This window comes from Clinocottus analis, unplaced genomic scaffold (genome assembly GCF_023055335.1).
Source record: "Clinocottus analis isolate CAN_PGR_092001 unplaced genomic scaffold, fCliAna1.0.p SCAF_18, whole genome shotgun sequence".
Lineage (NCBI taxonomy): Eukaryota > Metazoa > Chordata > Actinopteri > Perciformes > Cottidae > Clinocottus > Clinocottus analis.
In genome coordinates, this window is record NW_027175909.1 from 3612660 (window position 1) to 3636719 (window position 24060).

At 45.8% G+C, this 24060-nt stretch overlaps 1 protein-coding gene across 3 annotated transcripts; it reads right to left on the minus strand.

The window, feature by feature from the left end:
• Positions 1–805: 805 nt before the first annotated feature.
• On the minus strand, positions 806–23774 carry itgb1a (integrin, beta 1a). 3 transcript variants are annotated; one of them, XM_068581528.1, is made up of 17 exons: positions 23480–23774; positions 12138–12204; positions 11692–11777; positions 10573–10792; positions 10328–10498; positions 8793–9031; positions 8283–8438; positions 8082–8177; positions 7520–7609; positions 6873–7013; positions 6150–6352; positions 5834–6072; positions 5441–5663; positions 4557–4792; positions 4189–4355; positions 2614–2691; positions 2021–2102 (listed from the first exon to the last, which is right to left on the minus strand). In XM_068581528.1, exons 2-16 carry the CDS (start codon positions 12202–12204, stop codon positions 2614–2616), a joined length of 2412 nt encoding a protein of 803 aa, XP_068437629.1. In that variant the 5' UTR covers positions 23480–23774; the 3' UTR covers positions 2021–2102. The 3 variants fall into 3 exon arrangements, with proteins under 3 accessions (XP_068437631.1, XP_068437629.1, XP_068437630.1); XM_068581529.1 differs by lacking the exon at positions 23480–23774 and adding an exon at positions 17045–17051; XM_068581530.1 differs by lacking the exon at positions 2614–2691 and having other exon boundaries at positions 806–2102.
• Positions 23775–24060: the final 286 nt, after the last annotated feature.

Below are 24060 nucleotides of genomic sequence, written 5' to 3' on the forward strand. Positions count from 1 at the left end.
TTTTAATAAACGATTTCTGAACCACATACTAGAGTATAAAGTGGTATTCAGCATGTTTCTGCCAGTGTTGCATAACATCAGTAAAATGTCTATTGATTCTCATTTTAGTTTTCTCTTTTTATATAATTTTCCATCTTGTTTTTACTGGTTTTCCCGTCTGCCTTAAGACAACACTTTTCCCTTTTACCAGACCAAATTTCCCAAATTCCTGGGTAATCAGTAACTCACCATTTTTTTTTTTTTTTTTAAATATATGAGCTTCCCATTTTATTGAGGCAAAAACAAAGAAGCTAGTTGTTGTGACTTTCAATTGATCTTGGGGTTTTGCTAAGAGGGCTGAGAAAAACACATCCATCTTCCATTAAGAAATCTCGTAAAAAATAAAAACAATGACTAAAAGGGCCTGCGATTGACCGCTACCCATTTTCCATAGTTATTACAGTGCTGAAAATATCCACTATTGGGCGGAATGACCCAATCAATCCTCCTCTGTATTGTTTATAAACCCTGTCAAACTTTTAGTAGGAACTGTCCCTAAGTCTTACCATGGCAATATATGTAATTTACGTCATGCTGCTGAATTGTATAACAACAATTTTTTCATTTGAACAATGTGTTTTAGTAGGTATGGTCTTTGAGTCATTGGAGTAAATCTTCAGCTTTAATGTGTCACTAAAACGCCTGCTTCTGGTCCACTATTTGAAAAACAGAGAAAAAAAAGATTCCCCATCTGAAATTATTCTTTTCAGAGAAAATGGGTTATCTCATAGTGATAATTGTGCAGGGAGGAAGACACAGACAGGTTTTTAATTTTATTTAATAAATAAGTCAAACCGTATTGAGAGACAACAAGGTATTGAAATAAAAGGCACTTTGAAAACAATACTGTAAAGGCGTGCGTGTGTGGTACTTCAGAGGCATTTGGGGGTGTGAAAGTGTTTCAGAGGTGATTCGTGTGACGTGTGAACAAATACTACTGTTTCGGTCCTACAATCTTCAAAGAAAGAAAAAAATGCCACTAACAAGTTTACCAGTTTACGGAACAAGCTAACATCACACATCTTTTTTTGGCGTACTTGACGAGAACACAGGAAAGGACCTGAGAAGGTTACTGCGTTAACAAGTACAACAATACTTCATTAGTCATTGGCAACTTGTTTCATAAATATACAAATGCTTTTTGATTGTTCAACATCTCCACGATTTCAGAATTTCAACAAGTGGTGTACAGTCCCTTTGTGATAGTATATCAACTCCTCGAATGATGACAGTTGATATTGATCTCCTTCTTATGTATTTACTCCTTTAGATAAGAGTGCAGATCAAAACTACATTTACAACAACTGCACAATATTCTGTGATTACACATAACCGTCCACTCTAAGTTAAATGTGAAATATCACTCAATACTTCCTATTGCAGTTGTTACATATACACACACACACACATGCACGCACACACACACACACACACACACGCACGCACGCACGCACATACATACACACACACGCACATACACACACACACAAACACACACACACAGGCATTATGTGCTACTATGGCTGACAATTTACACATTAAACCTTAATCCTCTGTCGGGAACACAGGAAGTCAGTGCACAGAGAAGGACGAGAGGACAGAGAAGTGTCTGAGACGGAGCCAGAAGCTGAGGAATACTTGCACATATATTGTATATTATCCATAGTGTCCACATTGTGTTGTTAAAAAAAATAATACCTGCCAATACCAGTCCTGTGGCAGAAAAAAACCTTCATGTCATATTTTTTTTGTTGCATATATGCAATTTAAAAGTATATACACATACTGTATACTGTACATCTAAAATATCACAACGGCATACAAATCATTAGTGTTCGTAAAAATACAGATGCAGTGGCCACGTGGTGCGTTATAATGGCAAAGCAACAAGAAGAAATTACATAAACTCTAGCACAGCCCCGCAGACTCAAAACGCGTGGTAAATACTGCAGTCGTCCGATCCATGATCGCAGAGTTCATTGAACACCATGACGCCATCATTTTCCTTCATATTTGGGATTGATCACAGTCGTGACAGCACTCTTGTAGATGGGATTTTCCCCCTGGAGAGCAGAAAATGAAGTAACAATCAGGTTATTACTCAGTCACAGGAATGAACATGCAACACTTGCTGTTAGATTTATGGACACGTTTACCAAACCACACGGGAGGAAAACGTCATCCTTTTGCTGTAATGTTATTTATTTAGATCACACTTTAGCACACAGACATGCTGTTGTGACGACGTCCCGAAATATAAGCAGGTTCAAATTTGGCATTGTATTTAAACATATTTTATATACTCACCAGACACAGTTTGGGAATTTCTGCCGTGAACAGCGAACATCCTCAAACACTGACCTGGTTTTTGAGATTTTTCAGCTGTATCGATAGTCACAGCACGCTCATGCACTAATTCAACTATGACTGTTGCTCTCCCTACTAGCCACTTGTGTTCATGATAGTTTTTAAGAGACAGGTGAAGAAATGTAGAAAAAGTAGAAACACAGAGTGAGATCCACACATAAACAGCCCATGCAGGAAAATGACGTGGAAAGGAAAGGAAATACAAACTTAAAGGGCATCAGCTTTACGTCCATATTGTGGGTTCTGGAACTGATTGACAGGACTCTTGTATATTGGGTTTTCTTGCTACAGGTAGAGAATGAGGTCAGAATAGAGTTCAGCAGGGAAAAACACAGCGGGAAAGGAATACAAAAATGACAGCGTAAGGAGAGAAAAGAAGGAATAAAGTCCTGTGAAGTGATGAAAGGAGGGCATGTTTGTGATTAGATTTTTTTTTTTTACTCGTGCACACTTTACAACTAAAGACTTCTTTTATTGGAAGGCCCTCATTGAGGCAATAACTGTATCACAGGCTCTCCTTTTGTGTCCTTTTCTAGGTTATTTTGATGGTTATCCTGGGGACCAATAATACTTATATGCTAATAGATATTCTGCTTTAAGTAGCCATATTGAATTGAACATTGTGTAACTGAAGCCGACGCAGGCTCTCTACAGCAAAATTATGGAGGGAACATGAACAATAGAGACCTGTTAGGAGATACGACATATTAAAGAATCACAAGTAAATAAATCTACATTGGGGCCCTGTGGCTTTTGAACAAGACATGCTAACGCTAACAGTCCTTTTCAAACCGAGACTCTGGTTTTGGGGGTTTGCTCATTCATGTAGGCCTGACTGTTGAAAACACTTCAAGCTATTTTTTGTACTATCATTATACTCTCAGTCGGGTCCCTGTGATGAACTGTAGATGTGCAGACCTTCGCCCTTTTCTAAGAGGAAAGAATTATCGCTACATTTACTCCAAGACAAACAAACGCGCTCCCACATTGTGTGACCCCCTCATCAAATTGTGATCTATATAAAGTTACTAAAAAACACGTTGTGGTTGCAATCATAAGAGAGCCCAGGAAGGAGCTCATGCAGTATCTTTCACATTCCTCTTGGTTGCTTTGCTCTGTTATCTCGAGTTTCTCATTCCTCTCAAAATTAAAGGGATGTGGAGCCCTCGGTTGCCCTGCCCATGGTAATAACTGAGACCCCAGCATACAGATCAGGAACATCTGTATCACCGAACCCACACACACACACACATCTGTGGGTGTGACACTGTTCCACCACGAGGTGGAGGCATTTCACTGCACATTGATGTGCTGAAGTCCACGCTTTCCTGTCATATTGACGTTGGCTGATGATGATGTCGGCTTGGAGGAAACAGGGAGGGGAGGAGTTGTGGCCACTCCCCGGAAAAAAAAGTCTGCTCAGAGTGCATAACATTCCCAAAAAAGTCCTCACAGTCCCTGACATTTTTCCCTTTTTTTTGGGGTTGTATTTTGAGTGCCATTCAAAAGCAATTCATTCGGTCTATTTCCGCAGCTGTGAGACTGAAGAGAAAGTAAGCGAGACGCTTTGTAATGATGTCAACAAGTCTGCAGATCCCGTCGGCTCCCAAGAACAACAAATGATCTTTGCGAGTTAATTCCCTGACAGCAGCAGAGCAGTCTGACAACACCTGTTATCCACATCTAAGAGACTCCACCAAGCGTCTGCCAAAAGAAACCTCACAAGTATTTATCTTTGTCTCGTCTCTTCCAGGGAGCCCGGCTCCGACTCCAAACACTCACCGTGTCCCATTTGGCGTTCATCTTCTCCTTCTCAAACTTGGCGAACTCTCGCCTGTCGTGGATGATCATCAGCAGCTTCCAGATGAGCAGCAGGGCTAAGCCAATCAGGACGATGCCGGCGACCACGCCCGCCACAATGGGGATGATGTCAGGGCCGGCGGGGCAATCTGAAATAGTGTTTAGGCCGCTTTAAATAAGAGTGCAAAAATAACAAGACCACGGGAATAACATACCATCACACGGCAGAAAGTAAATCAACAAATGCTCTATTTTTTGCAAACCCAACCGCCCCGGGACGAGCCCTGTCATTAGCTTTTCCTGTCACAGAAAGCCTTCCACACCCTGGCTCCCGTTCGCCCTCTGCTCACCCAGCGTTTCCACCACGTGGACCTCCTTCTCCGTGTTGTTGTTGATGGCGTAGGTGTAGTAGAACCAGCAGTCGTTGGCGTCCCTCTCCTTGCAGTGCATCACCGGGTAGGAGGCGTCGTTGGGCTGCGGCAGCTTGTCCCTCTCCTTCACTTTGATCAGGTTGAAGTCGCTGCAGTCTCGCTCGCACGTTTCCTTCTTCTCCCCGGTGCCGAACGCCCGGCATTGCACGCACTCTCTGGTAGGAGCGGGATGGTTGTCGTTACTAATGAGCGCTGAGAGTTGCTCATTTAAAACAGAAACATGCGATTGCACCGCAACTTGTTGATGGATGATAGTCCAGAATTTGAGCTTTAATAACCAGGTGGTGAGATATCTGTCTCAGATGGTTTTGCCTCCACTCAAGGACAACACAGGAGAACATTTACCTTCTGCACAGCTGAACAGGGACGATTAAACAAAGTCAATATCTCTTCCCAGAAATTGGCCATGTAACTCTTCTCAATGCTGTGGACTACTGTACTGTCTTTGACCCTTTATTAGCTCGCTTGTTGGCAAATTGGCAATACAAGTATGACCAATTAGACATCAAGTGTATATACAAGTCATTGCAATCGGGCGATACAGGAGTTTTAAGTACCTCCATTGTGTATATTTGAAGCAAGACAGAAAATAAGAGAACTGACCCTTTAAAAATACTTTTTTTTTTTTAAAGTTTTTTTTAAAGGATTTTTATTTTTAAAAGGATAATTTGGGCTTTTCCTCAATGCACTGAAGTGCCTCACGCACACTGAAAGAGTGACGATCTGCTGTAACCCCTCCACCTGTGTAGACCCCAGCAGATGGGGGATAGTTGCATGTTGACACATCTCCCTTTGAGACTTACTTGTGTTCAGTGCAGACTCCTGGACATGTAGGACAAGTCTCACAGGTGGGACCCTGGAATTTGAGGTCAGTGCACTTGCAGGTGCCGCATTCGCACAACCCTCTGCCGTTACAGCTCTGCTTGTTGCTCGCCATGCACGTGCTGTTGTCCAGAGAACAATCGCAGGCGCTTCCGGTCCACATGGGGTCACAGACACACTCTTTGCACTCACAGACGCCGTTTCCTGAGGAAGAAAACAGGCAAACAAAAAGAGAATGAACGCCCTAACGAGCCCCGCCTTTCTCTCTCTCTCTCTCTCTCTCTCTCTCTCTCTCTCTCTCTCTAAACAGCGCCTGAGGAAAAACCTGCGTGCTGAGCGCTTAAGCCCAGAGGGACGAGAGCGGCGGTACACACCTCCGCACAGTTTGTTCCCGGAGCGGTCGCAGTTGAAGTTGTCGCACTCGCAGTACAGGCCGTTGTACCGCTCGTCGGGCTTGTCTCTCTTCTTGCACTCGCATGTGCCGCACACGCAGTCTCCGTTGTTGCTGCAGATGTCGGTGCCGTTGTCCTTGCGGCAGGTCCTGTCCATGTCCTCCGTGGCCACGTCGTTGCTGCTGCATTCGCACTGTCTGCCCACGCGGCCATCATTACACCTGAGGCGGAGGGAGAGGTTGTGACTCGCTGACGCGCGGGGTGCCGTAAAGACAGCAGGAACCGCTCTCAGACTTACTTGCAGGCTCCGCACTCGTAGGTCCCGTTACCGAAGTGGCAGTCAGGACTGTTCTTGATGCCGTCTTTGTGGCATTCACACTCGCAGATGAAGTTGAGGATAATCTCCACCTCCTCCGTGAATCCCAGGGGCTTTATCTTGATGGTCTGCGACTTGTTTTGTTTCGGACAGCCGTTGGACGTCACGCTGATGCTGAACGTGACCTGGGAATGGAGGAGGCGGAGGGGGAAGAGACTCAGAGAGCGAAAAACAAAGACTGCAACGCCATCTCATATTTTAGATCTGGCAGAAGTGGGAGACTGATGGCTTTGGATAAAATGCATCATGTTACCCCTCACCCCTCATTTGTCTCGACTAGAATCTGGTATATTATACAATACAAATGTAAAATGCATAAACAGAAACAAAACACTTGCACTCAGGTAATGTGTCTCTGTATTTATTATGGGCGAGTGCGTTTTAGCTGGAAGCCATCAGCTCGGTACTAATATTTAAGATTAGGAGAATTAAACAAGATATTTATGTTTTAACTTGAAGTTCACATACTGTGAATGGCCAGAATAAAATGTGTTTGTATTGTTTTTTTATTGTTACCAGACACTATGATCCCTGTGGTGCATCGTCATTGACATAAATGAAGGTGACTGTTTGATCTAAAGTTCATTTGACATGTTCTGTCCCCTAAAGTCTTGAATGGCTTCATCACCCGAAAGCAGCACTCACCTCATCTCCGATGGAGATGTTGGAGCACCTCCGTCCGCTTTCGCCCTCGCTCACCACTCCGTTCTTACAGCGGGACGTGTACGCGATGGTCACCCCGTCTGGAAGCTTGCTGTTCTCCAGAATCACCTCGGACGAGAGAGACTGCCACAAAACCAGCATGCGTCAAAGGGATAGTTTGGATCTTCTGAAGCGGAGCAGTGGGAGGTACGAGTCCATAGTCAGTGTATTTCCTAGTGACAGTCCGGGAGCAAAGCAATCTACTGCTGTGGAAGGGCCAGCAGCAAAACATATTCTAGCCACCTACAAAATAAATCTATATCAGTATGAGCGTATGCTATATTTAAAAGATATTCAGTGCTTCAACTTGCCGTCAGACTGCTCTTTCTGGCAGGGGAAACTGAAACCATTACATCATCTATGCTCTCTTCTGGCGGCATAGAGAGCATGGGTGTTGAACTGTTGTGTCTTAAATGCGTTCTGCTACATTGAACACAGTACATCGCGTCGCTCTCATCCTGGTTCTCCGGACTGCGTTTCCAAACTGGTGGAGTTCTGACCGCCGTCTACTCGTAGTACACCGACAATGTATAAGTACCTCATGCAACCGTAAGTGTGGTTCATGTGAGCGGTTCAGTCAGTGTACTTACATTGTAAGCGTCTATAATGAGGTTGATTACGTTGCTTGAGTTGGCAGACAGAGTGCCCACTGCAGACTTTGGTATCAGATTTTTCAGCTCCTGAGGAGAGAAAAAAAAGTTTAGATTAAAGCTTTTTATCAAAGCACTGTTAATCATCATCAACAAGAAAAACACTTTTACACACTGTTGTTCCGGCTGCGATACGTGACTGCATTTCATTACAGCCTAGAAGTATACTGGTTCAATGGTTTAATTCCAGATTTAGACGAATAGATTGCTTTCAACTGTAAAATGATGGACTTGTTACGGGTTTGAAGCCACGTGGGGAAACAACTTTTATCAAACTCAGATGCAACTGGCCTGAACTGGCCTCAAAAAAAAGCAACAGGATGGCACAAGGAAATAATTAGAGCTTTTATGGGGATGCTACCATCCCTCGCAGCAGAGATATCAGTCCGGATGGATATTTCTACGCATACGTGGAAAGAGAAGGAATGACGAACAGCTTGCTCAAAACTAACGGGATGAAAGTGGAGCTGAGTGCCAGATGGAGGAACGGAGAGACACTCACTTGGTAAACAGGCTGAAACTCCTCCGTCACTGCAAAAATGGTCTGAATGTTGTTGTCGCTCAGCTTCTGAACCAGGTGAGCGATGGAGGGATAGTCCTTTAAAACAGGGGGACATTGTCAATGTGACAGGCAGTCAACACGAGTGCCTGCTCGCATGGATGTAGGCCAGATATATTTATATAAATATACATATCTACTTACATAGTAGTGGCTCATGGTGTACGCATTGTTCTCCAAGTGACATTTCCCATCATTGGGCAGAACGATGCCACCCAGCTTGCCATCGCCAGCAAAGTGGAAGCCGGCGTCAGTGGAGAACACCAGCAGACGAGTCACATTCCTCCAACCAATGTGCTCCTGAGGAACGAGAAAAGAAGCACTCAAACCCTTCAGTAAGAATTGTTTGCCAACAGCGATATAGCCTCTCTATGAAAGCGAAGAAGGAATACGAGCAGCTCATAATGAGGCACACGGACTTCTGATTATCACTGCGTCCAAGAAGCCCCTTGTAAACACCACGGGGCTCGTGAAGTACCCGTTCACACATCGCCACATGAACACATTTACTGGCGCTGTGTCCCTCCGAGCGAGGGCCGCAATTGTGGGAAAATTGCCTTGACTTGAGAAACCCGAGAGTGATTATTTCCAATTACTCAGGGCAAGGGTAACAGCTTTGTCTTTTTCTACTCTCGTCTTCTTCTCTCTGCTCACCCCACACACAGCCACTTGCATGATGGCATCGAACCCCCCCTCAGGAGAGTCCAGGTTGCCAGAGATGTGCTGCTGGCCCACAAGGGTGTTGAACTTCTTGCCGTCGCTGGTCAGCTTCAGGACGTTCTTGTAGCTGAACGGGCTGGTGCAGTTCTGGTCGCCCGTGCAAGGGTTCAGCAGCTTGGCCGGGGTGGTGCTGATGTACGGCATCACGGTCTTTTCCACAAAGGAACCGAAACCTTTTAGAAAAAGAGAGTTGGGTTCAGAATTTCTTTTTAAAACAATGTAAGGCCGTGTTGTTTCAAGGTAAGTTGACACTAAATTCATTCAGACGAGGTCCGTGCACTGTTTGTTTCTTTAGTTTGCTCATGCAGGTCACAAACAGGGCATTTGAGCCTGGGTGGCACTGGATGCCCACAAGGGGACACCTGAAAACACAAGACAGTCCTTCTACTTCAGATCTTTTAAAATTATGATCCTGTGGACCCCCTCAGACAAAGTGCAGACAACTACTAACTAACTGCAGCCTTGCCACCATTAAAAGCATGCCGAATTAGCTATTAGCAGTTCCTGTTTGCAATGTGCACATGGGTGTGCAGGGAAATATCATCCTGTTACTTTGATGCTGAAGGAAACTTAAAAACGTGGAAGATTCTCAAGCAAGTTCTGTAGTTGCAGCTTTATGGTCGTTTATTGGCAATAGACAGAGATAATGGAATATTTAGAAAGTGTCACACTGGATCTAAAAAATGAGAACAGAATATTTGGGTGGTGGACAGTCATGAGAGGGATTTCAAGCCAAATCGTACACGGCCTAAAATGCAGAGTTATACGAAGCTACGAAAGACACACACCGCTAATCGCTAAAGATTACAGATTGAATTATTATTATTATTGGTTTACACGAGCTTATGTAAGGACACATCATAATGTGTTTTACAAATAGAAACAATCAAAATTACTGAATGTATTTTTGGTGAATTTTATTTTATAATTCATCTTGAAGAGTATATTTTATTGTAATAAATATATATATATATATATATATATATTATATATAAATACATTATATATACATATACATATATATATATATATATATATATATATTTATATATATATATATATATATATATATATATATATATATATATATGTGTCTGTGCGTGTGTATTTTATTTTACAATTCATCTTGAAGAGTATATTTTATTGTAATATATATATATATATATATATATTTTATATATATATATTATATATAAATACATTATATATATATATGTGTCTGTGCGTGTGTGTGTGTATTTTATTTTACAATTCATCTTGAAGAGTATATTTTATTGTAATAAATATATATATATATTATTTATAAATACAATTTTAGAAATATATTATATATATATACATTTTATATATATATATGGGTATATATGTGGGTGTGTGTCTGTGTGTGTGTGTATTCTTGCAGTAGTTCCAATAACTATGAACCAAAGACAAAAGGTTTAAATTGAACTCTTCGTCATAAACATGCTCACCTATCTTGAAGTCAGACGTGATCTTCGACATCTCCAGCATTAAGCTGGTTCCCAGGTTCTTGACGTTTTCCAGATCGTCCTTCATGGAGTAGGACAGGTCCATCAAGTAGTACAGGTCGATGGGGTAATCTTCTGCTCGCTTGAACGTCAGGTCGAAGGACTGGGGCTCACCTACATGAAGTTACTATTAATAAAAACAACTGCTCGAATCGCTTCAGGAAAGCTTCATTTAAACGTCTCCTCACCGGATCGGAGGGTGAGGCTGAGTTTCTGGGGCTGGATCTGAGTGATTTCCTCGGGCTTCAGTTTCTCCGCTCCCTTTTTGCGATGCGTCACCTTTTTGTTCTTGAGGGTCGTCTGCTCGCCGCGCGGGTTCACGATCATGGCGTTGTCGCAGCCCCGGCTTATGAGGGACTGCAGCTCGTCACAGCGGGTCGACACGGTCTCGCCCTGCTTCAGGAAGTCCTACGAGCAGAAGCAGGGCCAGAGTTAAGAGGACGGGTCGTCACTTTCATCACGAGGCGCACTGCTGTCCCATCCATGAATATATCGGGCCACATTGGTCACGTTGTGAAATTATATGTCAATGACAATTCTGAAAATCAACTAATTGAGCAAACAAACCTGGCTGGTCTCAGCTCCTACAATGTGTAGATAATTATCCTCGTGATCGATTTTAAACTCTTTTTTTTAAACATACATTTCTTACTGATAAACTTCTGTAGACATTTTCCTTTTTTTAATGTTAGCTAATGCTATATGTTATACACAAAATACATCTTATCAACATCTTAAATCCTATGCAGAGGTGCTGCACACACACACACACACACACACACACACACACACACACGCACACACACGGCAATTCTTTAAATTCTGCTCAATTGCTCAAAATGTACCTCTCGAAATTGATGTCTTTAAGTTGCTTGTTTTGACTGACCAACTGTCCCAAAGCGCAACAATATTCAATTTCCAAAACTATAAATCAAAGAAAAGCATCACATCTTTGCATTGTGAATATGAAATGGTTGAAAATGACATATCAAAATTGTGGCCGATTGATTTTCTGTTGAACTAATCGATTAGTCAACGTATCATATCAGTTTACGTTCTGCTAGCTGTTAATTAAATAGCTTTCAGGCTGTTTGTCCGGCAAAACTAGGAACTTATGTGAGACCTCACCGTGGGCTCTGTGAAACTGTGACGGCGGCATTGTTTTTATTTCACACACGAGTAATCGATCACAAACAATCGTTCGCTGCAGCCCGACATCGGGCACTGAGAGCCTTAACGGCATCGTAATGGCATCAAAATGGCGTCTCTCAGCAGCGATCACAGCTGAGGGCTTTCGATCCACGTACCGGGTCTTTACACCAGCCGCATTTGGCTCCGGCCTGGATGCACTCCCCGCAGTACTTGGCGTTGGCATTGATGCACTCGTTCCCCTCTGGACGGAAAACAAAGGGAGAGGAGAGGAGGAGGCAGAGTCAGGGAGAGCAGGGTTCACAGCACAGGCCCTGCAAAGTAAGCAGCCTGTTAAGCCCCCCCCCCCCCTCCTTCCCACACACACACACACACACACACACACACTCGTGTTTACACATCAGTTCGTCTGGAAAACTGTGCGGCTCGGCGGTAATTGGAGACATTCCGTCTTTTCCATTATTCTCTAGAAAGTGGCGCTCTGGCCGGTGACTCCGTTGAGATAAAGTAACAGTAGAACTGCACGTTTGCCGTGCATGCTGTCATCAACCAAATGACATCATGTGACCGAAGGATGATGTTACAGTATGAAAGCCAATCTTACCTGTCTGAGCATTACTGCGACAGAAGACTCCGAGCACTGTGGCGATCAGGAGCAGCTTCAGGTCCATCTGAAAGCACACACAGGGGAAGACACAATTACATCTTTCATGTGGTTTGCGAGAAGCAATTTGTCATCTGTGACTTTGCCCTTGTCTGGCAATAGTAGCTGTCGTGCCTCGAAAGCCTGAAAGCTTGAGCTCGTAATTTCCCGGACACAAAAAAAGGGCCCGGGGGAGCGAGAGAGCGTCTCACGGAGAGATGACTGATTGGATGTGTAAATGGCCACCGGAGATAGTAAAGTACCCGGAAGCGGGGGGAGAGTTGCTATTCTCGGCCGGTCAAAGGGGTAACAGGCGGCTAATTGAATTCAGACCGCTTTCACATACAAACAAGTCCGGCCCATTCGCGTACAGACACGGTCACGCTGACTTGGACTGCAGCCTTCTCTTTCCCTTTCACTGGAAATAGCATCGGTTCCCTTGAGTCCGCCCCTCTCTGGCGTATTGATCGCAGGCCCTTTGGTTAGCCATGATCGATGCATCTTATCCTCCTCTTAATGCGAGACGTATGACTCACTGAGGATAAGTGAGCTGAAGGACCCTTCTCCGCACTAATCAGCTGACTTGTGAGCAGCCGACCGCCGTCGCGAGCAGCTCTGTGAGACGGTGCTCAAGGACGGCGGCGCTTTGAGCCAAAAGGCTTGTCCACATGCTATCAATGCTAACACGCTGGTATAAATGTTGATGTTGACTGAGGATTTTTTGATGGCAGACAATTTGGTTGACAAGTTGCAAATTTCATCAGAAAGAGTCCGGGGCTGAGCAGGACACACGGGATCCGACCTCTGGGAACGACGACGGTGCAGATTTGGTGGCAATGGACTCACTCGATGTGAAGACGCATTTCGCTGGATTACTAAAAACGTTTGACTTTCTTGTGCGGCGAAATGAGAGCAGAAACCTCCGAAGCGTACGGTGGCGCTAGAGGAAAGCTACGGAGACCGCAAGAGGCCTTGGGATACATCCTCTGGGGACCACGAATGTCTGCAGATAATTTCAATGAAATAGTCGTAAAGACCGACCGACCGACCACCAAGTGCAGAAAGTTAAAGGAGCAATGTTTGATTCATCTTACACTGGTATTGGATCAGTGCTTGGTCTCAGAAGCCCACGTGTCAGTGTCTCTTATTGGCGCTCCTAATAAGCGACAGCTGGGACGGCCTCCACGGAGACACCGAATCAATGGCCTGGTGTTGTTTGAAGGTGCACTGGCAAGAGATCAGCATGTGCCGAATCTAATTAACATTCGGAATGTAAAACCAATATCCCGCCCGGATAAAGATCACAAACTCGTTGGAGCCGTTATTAAGACGATCTTCCCAGTCGGTAACGTCTGCCACGCTGGATACTGAAGCATCGGGTTCAAATTAGAGCGAGACAGACGGCGATAAAGCGACACTTCTTTTTCCTTTTTGGTTTCTTTTATTAGAGCGGTGTCTGTTGCTGGCTATTCATAGAGGCTGCATTCCCTTACACTGTGGTAAAGGACGCTCAGTGCGCTCAGTGTTGAGTGATGCATTCCTGAGCGCCTGTGTGTGTGTGTGTGTGTGTGTGCGTGTGTGTGTGTGTGTCCGTTTATATAGACACAGAGAGGCAGACGGCCTGTCTACAGCCCCCTAGATTAGATCAGCTGGCTTGAATCTCCACTGCTGTACGTGGGCTGTGTGTGTGTGTAGGTGTGTGTGTGTTTGAGTGTATGTGTGTATGTGAGTAGCACATCCAACCTGGTTCTGCCACTGTTACAGCATCAACACCACGGCGTACTGAAGCCAATCGATCCCGACAGGGTTTGATCCGTGCCCAAGCGGTTTAGGATGGAACAAACTGGTTTCAGTGACAGCGAAGCTTGAACTGAGGTTCACAAAACCACACACTCAGATATGTTCCTTTCTGTCCTGCTCGTGTTGTGACTTCAGCTCAAAGGAATTATGAAAATGTGAACTAAGTCCCAAAGAAACGACAGCGGGGTGTCAAGTTGGGAAAATAACCGCGTTGTCCTCGATTCCTCTGAAGCTTTGCAGCCGCAAAGGAAGAATGTTCAGTTTTTAAAAAAAACACAGTAAAACAGAGCAGAGGACAGAGAGAGCGGTCCAAGAAGGGGCTAGGAACGGGATGCTATGCTGCCTTCAGGGTTCAGATGTCAGATGTCATAAAATTCAAGGTGGTTTTGGTTAACATGACCACTCAAACAAATGTACGTTTTGGCTTCACCTTTTTAGACGCAAAGAAGCCGAATAAAGATGGAAAAACACATCGTACATAAAAAATATATAATAATAATAATAATAATAATAATAATAATAATATAGTTTGACCCCTCTAAAACCTTCATCTTCACTGACGAAGACTTTGAGTTGTGGTTTTAAACAAATATATCAAGTTTTGATTGATTTTGATGAAGTGTGTTTTTTGGGTCAAACATGCTTTCCGTAGTCACGCCAGCTGTGCAAACGCACATCTGCATACAAAGCAGGGTTTGCATCCTGCTTTTCTTTAGTAGATAAGCAGGGACACGGTTAACTGTCCCGTTAGCTTCCTGCTCAGTTAAAGGATAGTTTTTTCTGGGTTTCTTTTGCTCCACTGGAATGTTTTCCACCGATGAGGAGCAGCAGCGGCTCTCGGGCCTTAAATATCTCCGACCGGATCGGTCGCTGTGAGCTTTCTTTACCTCCAGAGGATGAATCCTGCTTTGACTTCTGACCGACTTTTTCCTCTCGGGCCACCGGCCGGTTGACATTTTTGTCGTAAGCATTTTGCAATTGTTATGGTGCGCATATTAACATGCTGACATTAGCATTTAGCTCAAAGCAATGTGCTGTGCCTCGGTCCGGCCCTACAAAGACACTAGTGTTGCTACAGACTCCACGTCTGTGAATGTATTCTTTGTGGCCTGAATGCAATTTGAGAATTGAACCATTACATGAAACAAATCACTTGAATAGTGCAGCGATCCACAATAGGCAACAGGAAAATGAAACACCATAGAAACAAGAGCACTGACAATAATTCCTGACTACAATTAAATATATAAACGTGGACTTTCCCGGTCAGATTAACCATGTTTTTCAGTTTTTTATAGATACATAGTTGGGATGACAATATTAATCGCAAGCTCCAGGAGGCCCGATGCTCAGAAATCATATAAACACTATTTTGAACAAGCAAGATAATTGCGTGACATCACAAGCCAAGTTTGATTCATGAGGTTTGAAACAAGCACATGCTCGCACAGCGCCAATATTTCGGTTGTGGCACAGATCTGAGTAGCCGATGTTCAGGAGGGAAGGGTTGAGAGGACTAATATTAGATGTTTGGATGTCTGCCACGATGCTCAGATGCATTTGTCGCTGCGAAAGCATGAAAATAAATTCCACACAGTTTCCCTTACTACCGTCAGCGCTATTCTTACAGCTCATGCAGCTCCCACGCTCTTCCCGCCTCTCTGACAAACTCCAGCATGCATGCGCACACACATTTCTTTCCTTCTCAACGCCTGTCCACTTGTCTCACACACACCTGAGAGTGTGACTAATGGCATCTGGGTGTTTTATGGGCTTCCCAAAGCTCTATCAGTTGGCAGGAGACCCTGATACATGGCAGACACTGCGGTGCGTGACTGAAAAGGGGCTGGAGCGTCTCAGACATTCCTGAGGGACATGAACGCAGCCTGACCAGGATCGTAACCTGCAACACTGCTACTGCACTTTGGGGAGATGTGACCCGTGAGACCCTGAGAAGGGATGCTTTGTTTGTCCCCGCCTGATTCCCACAAACCCCTTTCAGTTTGTTGCAGAAATGCAACAAACTGGAGGTCCCTGAAAACCTCTTTGTGAAAACGTCCTCTTAATTGAGCCACACCAGCCTCAGCTACTGGATTGACCTTCCTTCAAATGAAGCTGTATTTGCAAGTGCTTAGAGGTACTCACTTCAGCGAGCGCTGCCATGAATTACGACCGGCGGAGTCGGGGAGCTGCACACAGTAAAGCACACACAGGCCGAGGCAGTAAAAGAAGCTGGCGGCTCAGAGGCAAAGCGCTCTTTGTAGGAGAAGGACTGTTCTTCTCCGGGAAAAGAAGGAATGGAAAAGAAGGAAAAACAGGAAAGGGCGGTGCACCACTTCGGAAGGGAGAGGGTTTTGCTTCAAGTCCAAAGGAGAGGAACTTGCAGACTTTTCTCGCCTCCACGGAGTAAGTTAGCCCTTTGGCCTTTTGGCCCGCCTTCATTTGGCCGGTATTAGTCTGGTAGAATACGTTTGTCGAAGCAAAAGGGAGTAAAAGGTGAGTAAAGGGAAAGTATCTTAGACTTATATAATTTGAGTTTAGTTATTATTTCCTTAAAAGATTCCAAGATGTATTTAGTCACTCCTCAATTGGCAAGTCTCTTGCATCCCATCCTCCCACTTTCTCTCCCTTGTTTCATAGCTTCTCTCCCCCCTCCGTCTGTCTCTCTCCTTCACCATACCACCCACACAATGGCTCAGTTCACTCCCTCCACTGTGAGCCGAGCCACACCAGTGGCCCCCTTGACTTCACATACCCTTCAGAAACAGCGCCGAGCGAGGGGAACGTGCCTGAGCTCGGAGACGTACAAGCCGCCCGACAGAGCTCAAGGAGAATACCAAACAGTGTCCGTCTGTGTCTCTGTCCTCCACCTCCCTCCACCACCTCCTCCCACCCGGAGGAACCCTCTCACAGCGGACAAAAGCAATGAATCAGGCTGCCCTCTGCGACCATGACAGAGGGTCCAATCCTTTAAAGTGTTTCCATCAGCGTCGCCTCTTTGCCAAAAGAGCCTCCGTGTGATAAATAATACTAATGAGGCACGTGACGTATTTATGGCGCTTCTTTACCTCAAGGACAACGGTATGGGCGGACCATCCCAAGAAAAAACACGAGAGAAATATTCCAGGCGATGAAATGGCTTGAAAGAAAACCCCGGCATCATAGTTTCCACATCGCAAGAGCATTCCAGCATTCATGCTATTCCTCAACAGAAGAAGCCTGGTCACATGGAAAGAGAAGTGAAAACGACGGTATTGACCGGCTCGAGTTGGAGTGGAACTTGTGAGCGAGGAGAAGCAATACTGACGAGTTTCCATAACGCCTGAGTTCGTCTGTCGTCTTTTATGTTCAGCCTGAAAGAAATATGCAGAAATGCAGTATGTGTTGACGACACCAGCTTCTGTTTCCATTCTGAGAAAAAGCTCAGTAAGGGAAACAACAGCGACAAAAACTACCGCAACATATCTACCACAACAAAGACATGCAAAGTAACATTCTGCAGTGTAACATCGAGAGAAAATATGTAACATTTTCTCAGTGACCATCACAGGATGAGAGCACACTGTTCATCGGGGACACGTTCATACACGGCGTAACGGAAATAGAAAGAGTCATAAAGGCAGCAAACTGACTTCAGTACACCTCAATATCGATGTTAAGTTGGCCAACAACGGCCCTTCTGTGTTCGCAGTGCGTTTTGCTGCAGTCGAGATTTGGTTGCCGGACTTACAGAAGGAGCAGTTTGATACAGGTGGAAGTCCCATCAACCAAACCTGCCCTTGCATCAGCCGAGAGGGGGACGCATCACCTCCACGCCAGGATCAGGTTGCCTCTCGGATGTAGGGATGTGTTTTGCGCTTCTTTCTCCAACAGGGGTGGTGAAGTTAGCACAGAGCTACCATAGCGCCACATTACGTGAAGAAACCGGGGTAGAAATAACCCGGTCATTCGGCAAATCTTCTGGGAATCCTTCGCTTTTGTGATCTGATTTCAAATAATATGGTGAAACGTCAGTTTAGTGGAAGGTTGCTGAGTTTCTATCAGAACAAAGTGGTCGCTGGGAGTGGTGGTAGTCCAAGAGGTCTGCGTGTTTTTTTGTTCATTTCGGGAGAGTTATTGAGGTATTTTAAACCTCAGCTAATAGTTCAACTGAATAAAAGTGGCTTCAGCCTGAATAGCAGCTTTACAAGTAGCTCAACAGACAGCTTGTTGCTGGTCTCGGGAGATTCTGCTCTACTTTCCACACAAAACATTTGGCCACACACATTGGCTCGAAGCCTGCCAACATTCCCCTTGTATGTAGGAGGCTAAAGATACACCTCTGGCGGGGCGGGGGAGGGAGAGGGCGACTGCCTTGCCAGGACTTTCTGATATTTCCAGTCAGAAAATCTCGAACACTGAAGCAGCTCTGCTTTTCTTTTCCGCGCCGTTCACATGGACCGGGGCTCACGTCTCATCACAGCAGATTGAGTAGAAACAATGGAGGCGAGAACCACAACCATGGCAGGAGGGCCAAGTAATCCACATGGCTCCATCAGTGTGTTGAAAATAGCTGTGTTATTTCGGGCTTCGTCTTCCCCACCTGGCCTCTGCAATCACGCCACAAAGGCGGCGGTTTAAATTCACGGGAGACACAAAAACAGATCTGCCTCAAACCGAATGTCACATGTTATAAATGGCTAAATGTGAGACAACGTGCCAGAAGTAGACGCGTTCTTCGCAGAATTAAACAGCAACACCGCCCAACGCTGTCGTGTTTGTGAAGTTTATCTCGACAGAGGACAGGCTTTGCTCAGACGTTTGACATTTTTATGAAAACCATCTGTTAAACTGCTCATGGCGATCGTCTGAAAGCGGAGCGTCCGATTCCTTGGGCTAAAATGTGGGCCAGTTGTTGGGAGAGGGCCTCATGGGGTTGCCTGTCTGTGACCACGCAGACCAAAGGGCTTGTGGGAGCTGGGATCCGCTGCACAGTAAGCCTCCCCAAACGCCCCGTTTTTGCTGACTCGGCCCTTCCTTTGCTGAAACACAGGAAGCTCGGCTGGAATCGGCACAGGAAGCCTGTATCGCAGTGCCTGGCAGCCGGCCACATCTCCCTCTTGAAGCCATGAAGATACTTGAGAGAGAGAGAGAGAGAGAGAGAGAGAGAGAGAGAGAGAGAGAGAGAGAGAGAGACAGAGACAGAGACAGAGACAGAGAGAGAGGGTTGGGCTGCCTTGTTACAAAGAGTTGAAAACGCTGGGCCAAAACGGCAGCATATTGTCTTTGTGGATCCAGCGTGTCTGACTCCTAAACCTAAACTGGGCCATCGCCTGTAATCTAAGCTCTGTGGAAAGCTAAACAAGCCTGGAAACCCGTTACACACACACACACACACACACACACACACACACACAATGCTCGCGACACAGCCAAAAGAGCCCTCTCTGGGAAAATGAATAAACAGCTGTCACAGATGTTGATTCTCCTGCGTCTACGTCGGCACCTGCAGAGGAGTAATTCAGACACACGGCAGCAGTCTGCGGCAGCGAGGCGATTACTCAACAGCCTGTGGGGGGATGGAGACAAGGCACAGACACAGAGAGAGAGAGAGAGAGAGAGAGCGCTTCTCTGCCTCTTTCACCCGAGGATGCCGCAAGATAAAAAGTCTTGGGGTCACAAAGTCATTATTGCGTGGCGATCCACCTCACCGTCTTGGAGAACGGCAGCGAGCAAACAGCAGCACGCAAGAAACAAGTCAAAGGTTAACTTTGACTTTTAACCCCGGCGGCCGGATGTGGACACCTTTGCCGTCTCTCCGCTGCGGCCCTGCGTCCCGCTCCGCCCTAATGACACCCATGTGTCTTTCATTACGGGCCCCCAGACTTTGACACTTGAACTGCGGGGCCTCCGTTTCCGCTGCCGCCGCAGAGTGAAAGCCACGGGGCCAAAACAGTAGCGCTGTCTCGTTTGCAGGCATTTCCTCTCGGGAACAGCGGGACTTCAACAGCTGGCGTTGAATAAGAAGGCACGATTAAGACAAAGATATTCTTATATTTTCGTTTTTAAAGCTCGTTTCCGGTGATCCGCCTCATTGGCCTCATTGTGAAGCCTGATACCTGCCCTTGTTTCTGTGGCGCTCCGCCAACGCGGCTGCATGTCATTGGGCACGCTTCATAAAGCAGCGGTAATATATGCATGATATTGTGCTGGTATAAATAGAGAGATTTCCAAGTCCAATGACTCGGGAGAAGGACCATGGAGCCACAGGGCCGTAGTGTGTCTGTCCACTAGTGACTCACACAACACCCCTCACACTTCCAGGCCACGTTCACACGGACAGAGAACAGTGTTGGCATTGTGTTGCTGCCCCGTGTGCACGCATATGAGGGGTGGGGGGATCTGATCAGTGCTCAGCAAGGTGCGAGGACAAATTCATATCATGTGAAAATAATCAAAATCAGTGAAATACACCGAGGAACAGTGCAGGATGTGGTGTCCATCACATTTCAGGACATATTGGGAGAAAGTTATACGTTGTACATACCAAATGAAGTAGGGCTATGGACATTGTTCCTTTCTTCTTCGTTTTTCATTATTTCTGCTGTAACTTCCATATCAAAAGCAGGAATCATATTCTTTCCCTACAATAAAATTAAAGCTGAAATGATTCTTTGATTCTTAGTTGAGAAATACTCTGGAACTATTTTAGTAATCCCATAATGATAGTACAAAAAAAAAGGTTTCTTCTTTTTAAATGGCAAAATATTCCTGCTTCTCAGTTGGGGGGATTTGCTGGTTTTCTTTGTCGCATGTGACAGTAAACAACAACTTTTCTATGACACAATCTACACATTAATTGATAATAAAAAATGATCTCGGGTTACAACGTTAGCTCTCTTCTCCAAGAGAATACACGTTTGAGATGAAGTGATATGTATATATAAGTCAACACGTTGACTGTAAATGGTTGCCATCGTTCGCGGGTCACGTCAGGTACCGACTGGAGAATAAAACATGTCTCGGTTGCTTCAGGAGCGACGGTTCCATGCGGCGGCTACAACGTGAGTTCACAAACACTTTCCATCATTGAACAAAAGAAGCCAAAGTTCTGAAATTGGAAATGTTATAAAACACAAGTGTCGGTGTAGGAACATTGTCTCAATTCTTTTTTTAAAGCAGACAGCACATGGGCCAAAGCAAAAGTAAACAGCACTGCAGATCCTCGACACTGTCTTACGCAAAAGAAAAGCACCGAAACACATCCGAGAAACAGTCTTGGGTACCGAGTTTAATTGGCACCCACAAAGTATTGAGGTTCGATACCCGGAGCCAGTTTTCCGTTGCAGTATAATGAGCATTTCTCTGCTGACAGCTATGTTACTGTGAGGGGGAACGACGAGCCAGCGTTCTTGTTGGGGAGTGAAGCCACATTTCTAAACAAAAAACTCCTCTGTGTCCTTCAACTCCGTCGTTTCTGTGAATGAAAAGCCCATAAAAACATAGTTTGTTTTTTTATTTCAGCTCACAAGCCCTCACAGTTAAAACCTTCCCACTGGTATAATGATCAACACCGTACGGCAGGAGCCCGCACACAGGAAGAAAAGAAAAAGTCTGTTTCTGTTTACTACCAACATGATGTGTTCAGCCCGGTCTTCTCAGCAGACCTTGGCAAGCTCGGGTGAGATTTAACTGTGCCATTCCTCACCGGTGTTTCAGAGGCTGTTTTTAGAGGAGCCCCCCCTCCACCACCTCCACCACTACCAAAAGTGGAGAAGTGGATGGAGACGAACACATTTTTTTTAGCTAAAGGCAGCTCTGGAGGTCACAAAACCAAAAACCCAGAGCAGGGCCCGCCCCGCAATCTAGCTCAGAAAAATAGACAAATATGTGGCATGAAATATATTCATGAGAATATAACGGAGCAGAAGCCGCCAAAGGAGAGTACTGTATTACACAGAAGAAGAAAAATAAATATATATGTTTTGAATTCAGTTTTAAAATGACCATAAGGCTTTGCCCTCAGATTGTGGGGGAAGGCCGCAGTGGCTTCGCGCTGTGGGTCGGCCATGTGACTCTGACCCCGAACACATCACGAACACAACCGCTTCTTCTTCTCCTGGGCCCGTCGGTTGCAGGGCCAGAGAGCGCGCATGGTGGCGGTGGAGGTAAATGGCTGTCACAGGCAATTATTTGTGCCACTTTACGCGCTTGAGATCCCGCGAGCATGTGTTGCGGGAGGGCACGGAACAAGAAAACAAAACACAAAGTGCATATTCATCACATCCGTCCCGAGGGAGCAATTTCGCACATAAGGTGTACGTCTCACACACACACACACACACACACACGAGAAACGTCACATGTCCAGAAGAAAAGGCCCTGGGTGTGGCCCTCTGTGTGCACTAAGTGACCTCATAAATCAGGTGGGAGCCAGCAGCTGCTCCCTCGAGGGGGGGCGGGGGTCACGTCCATTCAGCTGGGAGCTACCGGCTCCGACTTTCAACTCCACCCCATCGTCTTACATTCACCCTCCTCCTCAATTAGCCTTCCTCTCCCCCCTCGCTCCCTCCCTCTCTCCGTCCTTCATCCTGCCTCCCCCCCACATCGCCTTCCATATCTCCTGCTCACATCCTCTCCTTCCCTCCGCCCTTTCCCTCCCTTCCTGCCTCCATTTCCCTGATTAAACTGATGCCTGGGCTCTGCAGCCACACCGTGGACTCAGCTGCATTTATCAAGGCCTTTGTCATCCTCATCCTCCTCTCCTTCAGATGAAATTAAAAGGATGCAATCGGTGGATGCTGTAAATCCTGTCGATCACGCAGCGCTCGGGCAATCACACGCAGCAAGCCTTGAATGCTCTGTCAGAAACACAGAGCGGATATTCTCATGTCGTGTTAAAATTGTGTTTTGTGTGCAGCCATTGTGGCCAACTAAACGAGTCACGGCGCTGCTTCCGGTTTGCTGGAGAGGGCCTCCGGGTTTGCTTCGTTCAGGCTCTGTGGGACCTCGGAGACCCGGACCACTTTTAGACTTCTGCCCCCTCCCTCCCCTCCTCTCTCCTCTCTGCCTCCCCTCCTCCTCTCTGGGCTGTCAGCATCTCGTGTGGAAGTGAAATTCAAATAGATCACGAGGGATGACTTGTTGAACCTGAAGCCTTTAAATATGAGCATCCACATTGATGTGCGCGGACCAGACTGTTGCATCCGACCCCCCGGGTGACCCCCAACCCAACCCCACAAGGAAGAATAGCGCATTGTGGCTCACAGCATCCACAGCAGATTACTTTATCAATTGCCATAACTATAATGTCAGCAATATATACCACCTAACAAATAACTTTAAAAAAAAAATACGTTAGTATGTTTCCGACAAGTGACAGGAAATGGCCTGAAATACTGTAACAACTTACGTCTCGAGGACTGCGAACACAACACAAAGCTCTAATATTGTCAATATAGAAATGAATATTTTGAGGCTGTGGTCCAAACGACGCAGCTCGGAGGCGGTGATGTGTCCTTTACCTCGGCGCTGTGGCGCTATTCCCGCGGCAGCATACAGGACGAGGTGAGCTGGTGATGGTCCGCTTCTCCGCAGCGCGGACGGACAGCAAACTATCTGCCTGCTTGGCACCGGGGGGCCACTTTCTCCTCCGAAAATAGTCACGGTAGCTTTCCCCCGCTGCGCATTCCCTCCTCAACTCCCCCGCAGAGAGGACGAACACAAATGTTTTTACGGTTTTGTATAATAACGAGCAGTTCGGTCGCCGAGGGAAGGAAACCAAATCCCAGCAGCGCCTGTGCGGACCGCTCTGCCTCGGTCTGAATCAAAGGGAGCCGAGACGCGAGCGCGCGCGGCGCCGCTGCTCGTGCCCGGACCACACGGTGTAACGCCGGGCGTTTCCGGTCATGACCTGCAAAATAAAACGTTTGAAACGGGTTTGAAACTACAGTAGTGTACTACAATTTAGATATTAAATAAACTCTCACCGGAATTCATTTTGGGAGAGCAGATTCACCTTTATGAGCAGGGAGGAATTATGCGTATTTGTGTATTTGTATTGTCACTATATGTGTGAGGTTAATATGTATCTTAATTACTGTTT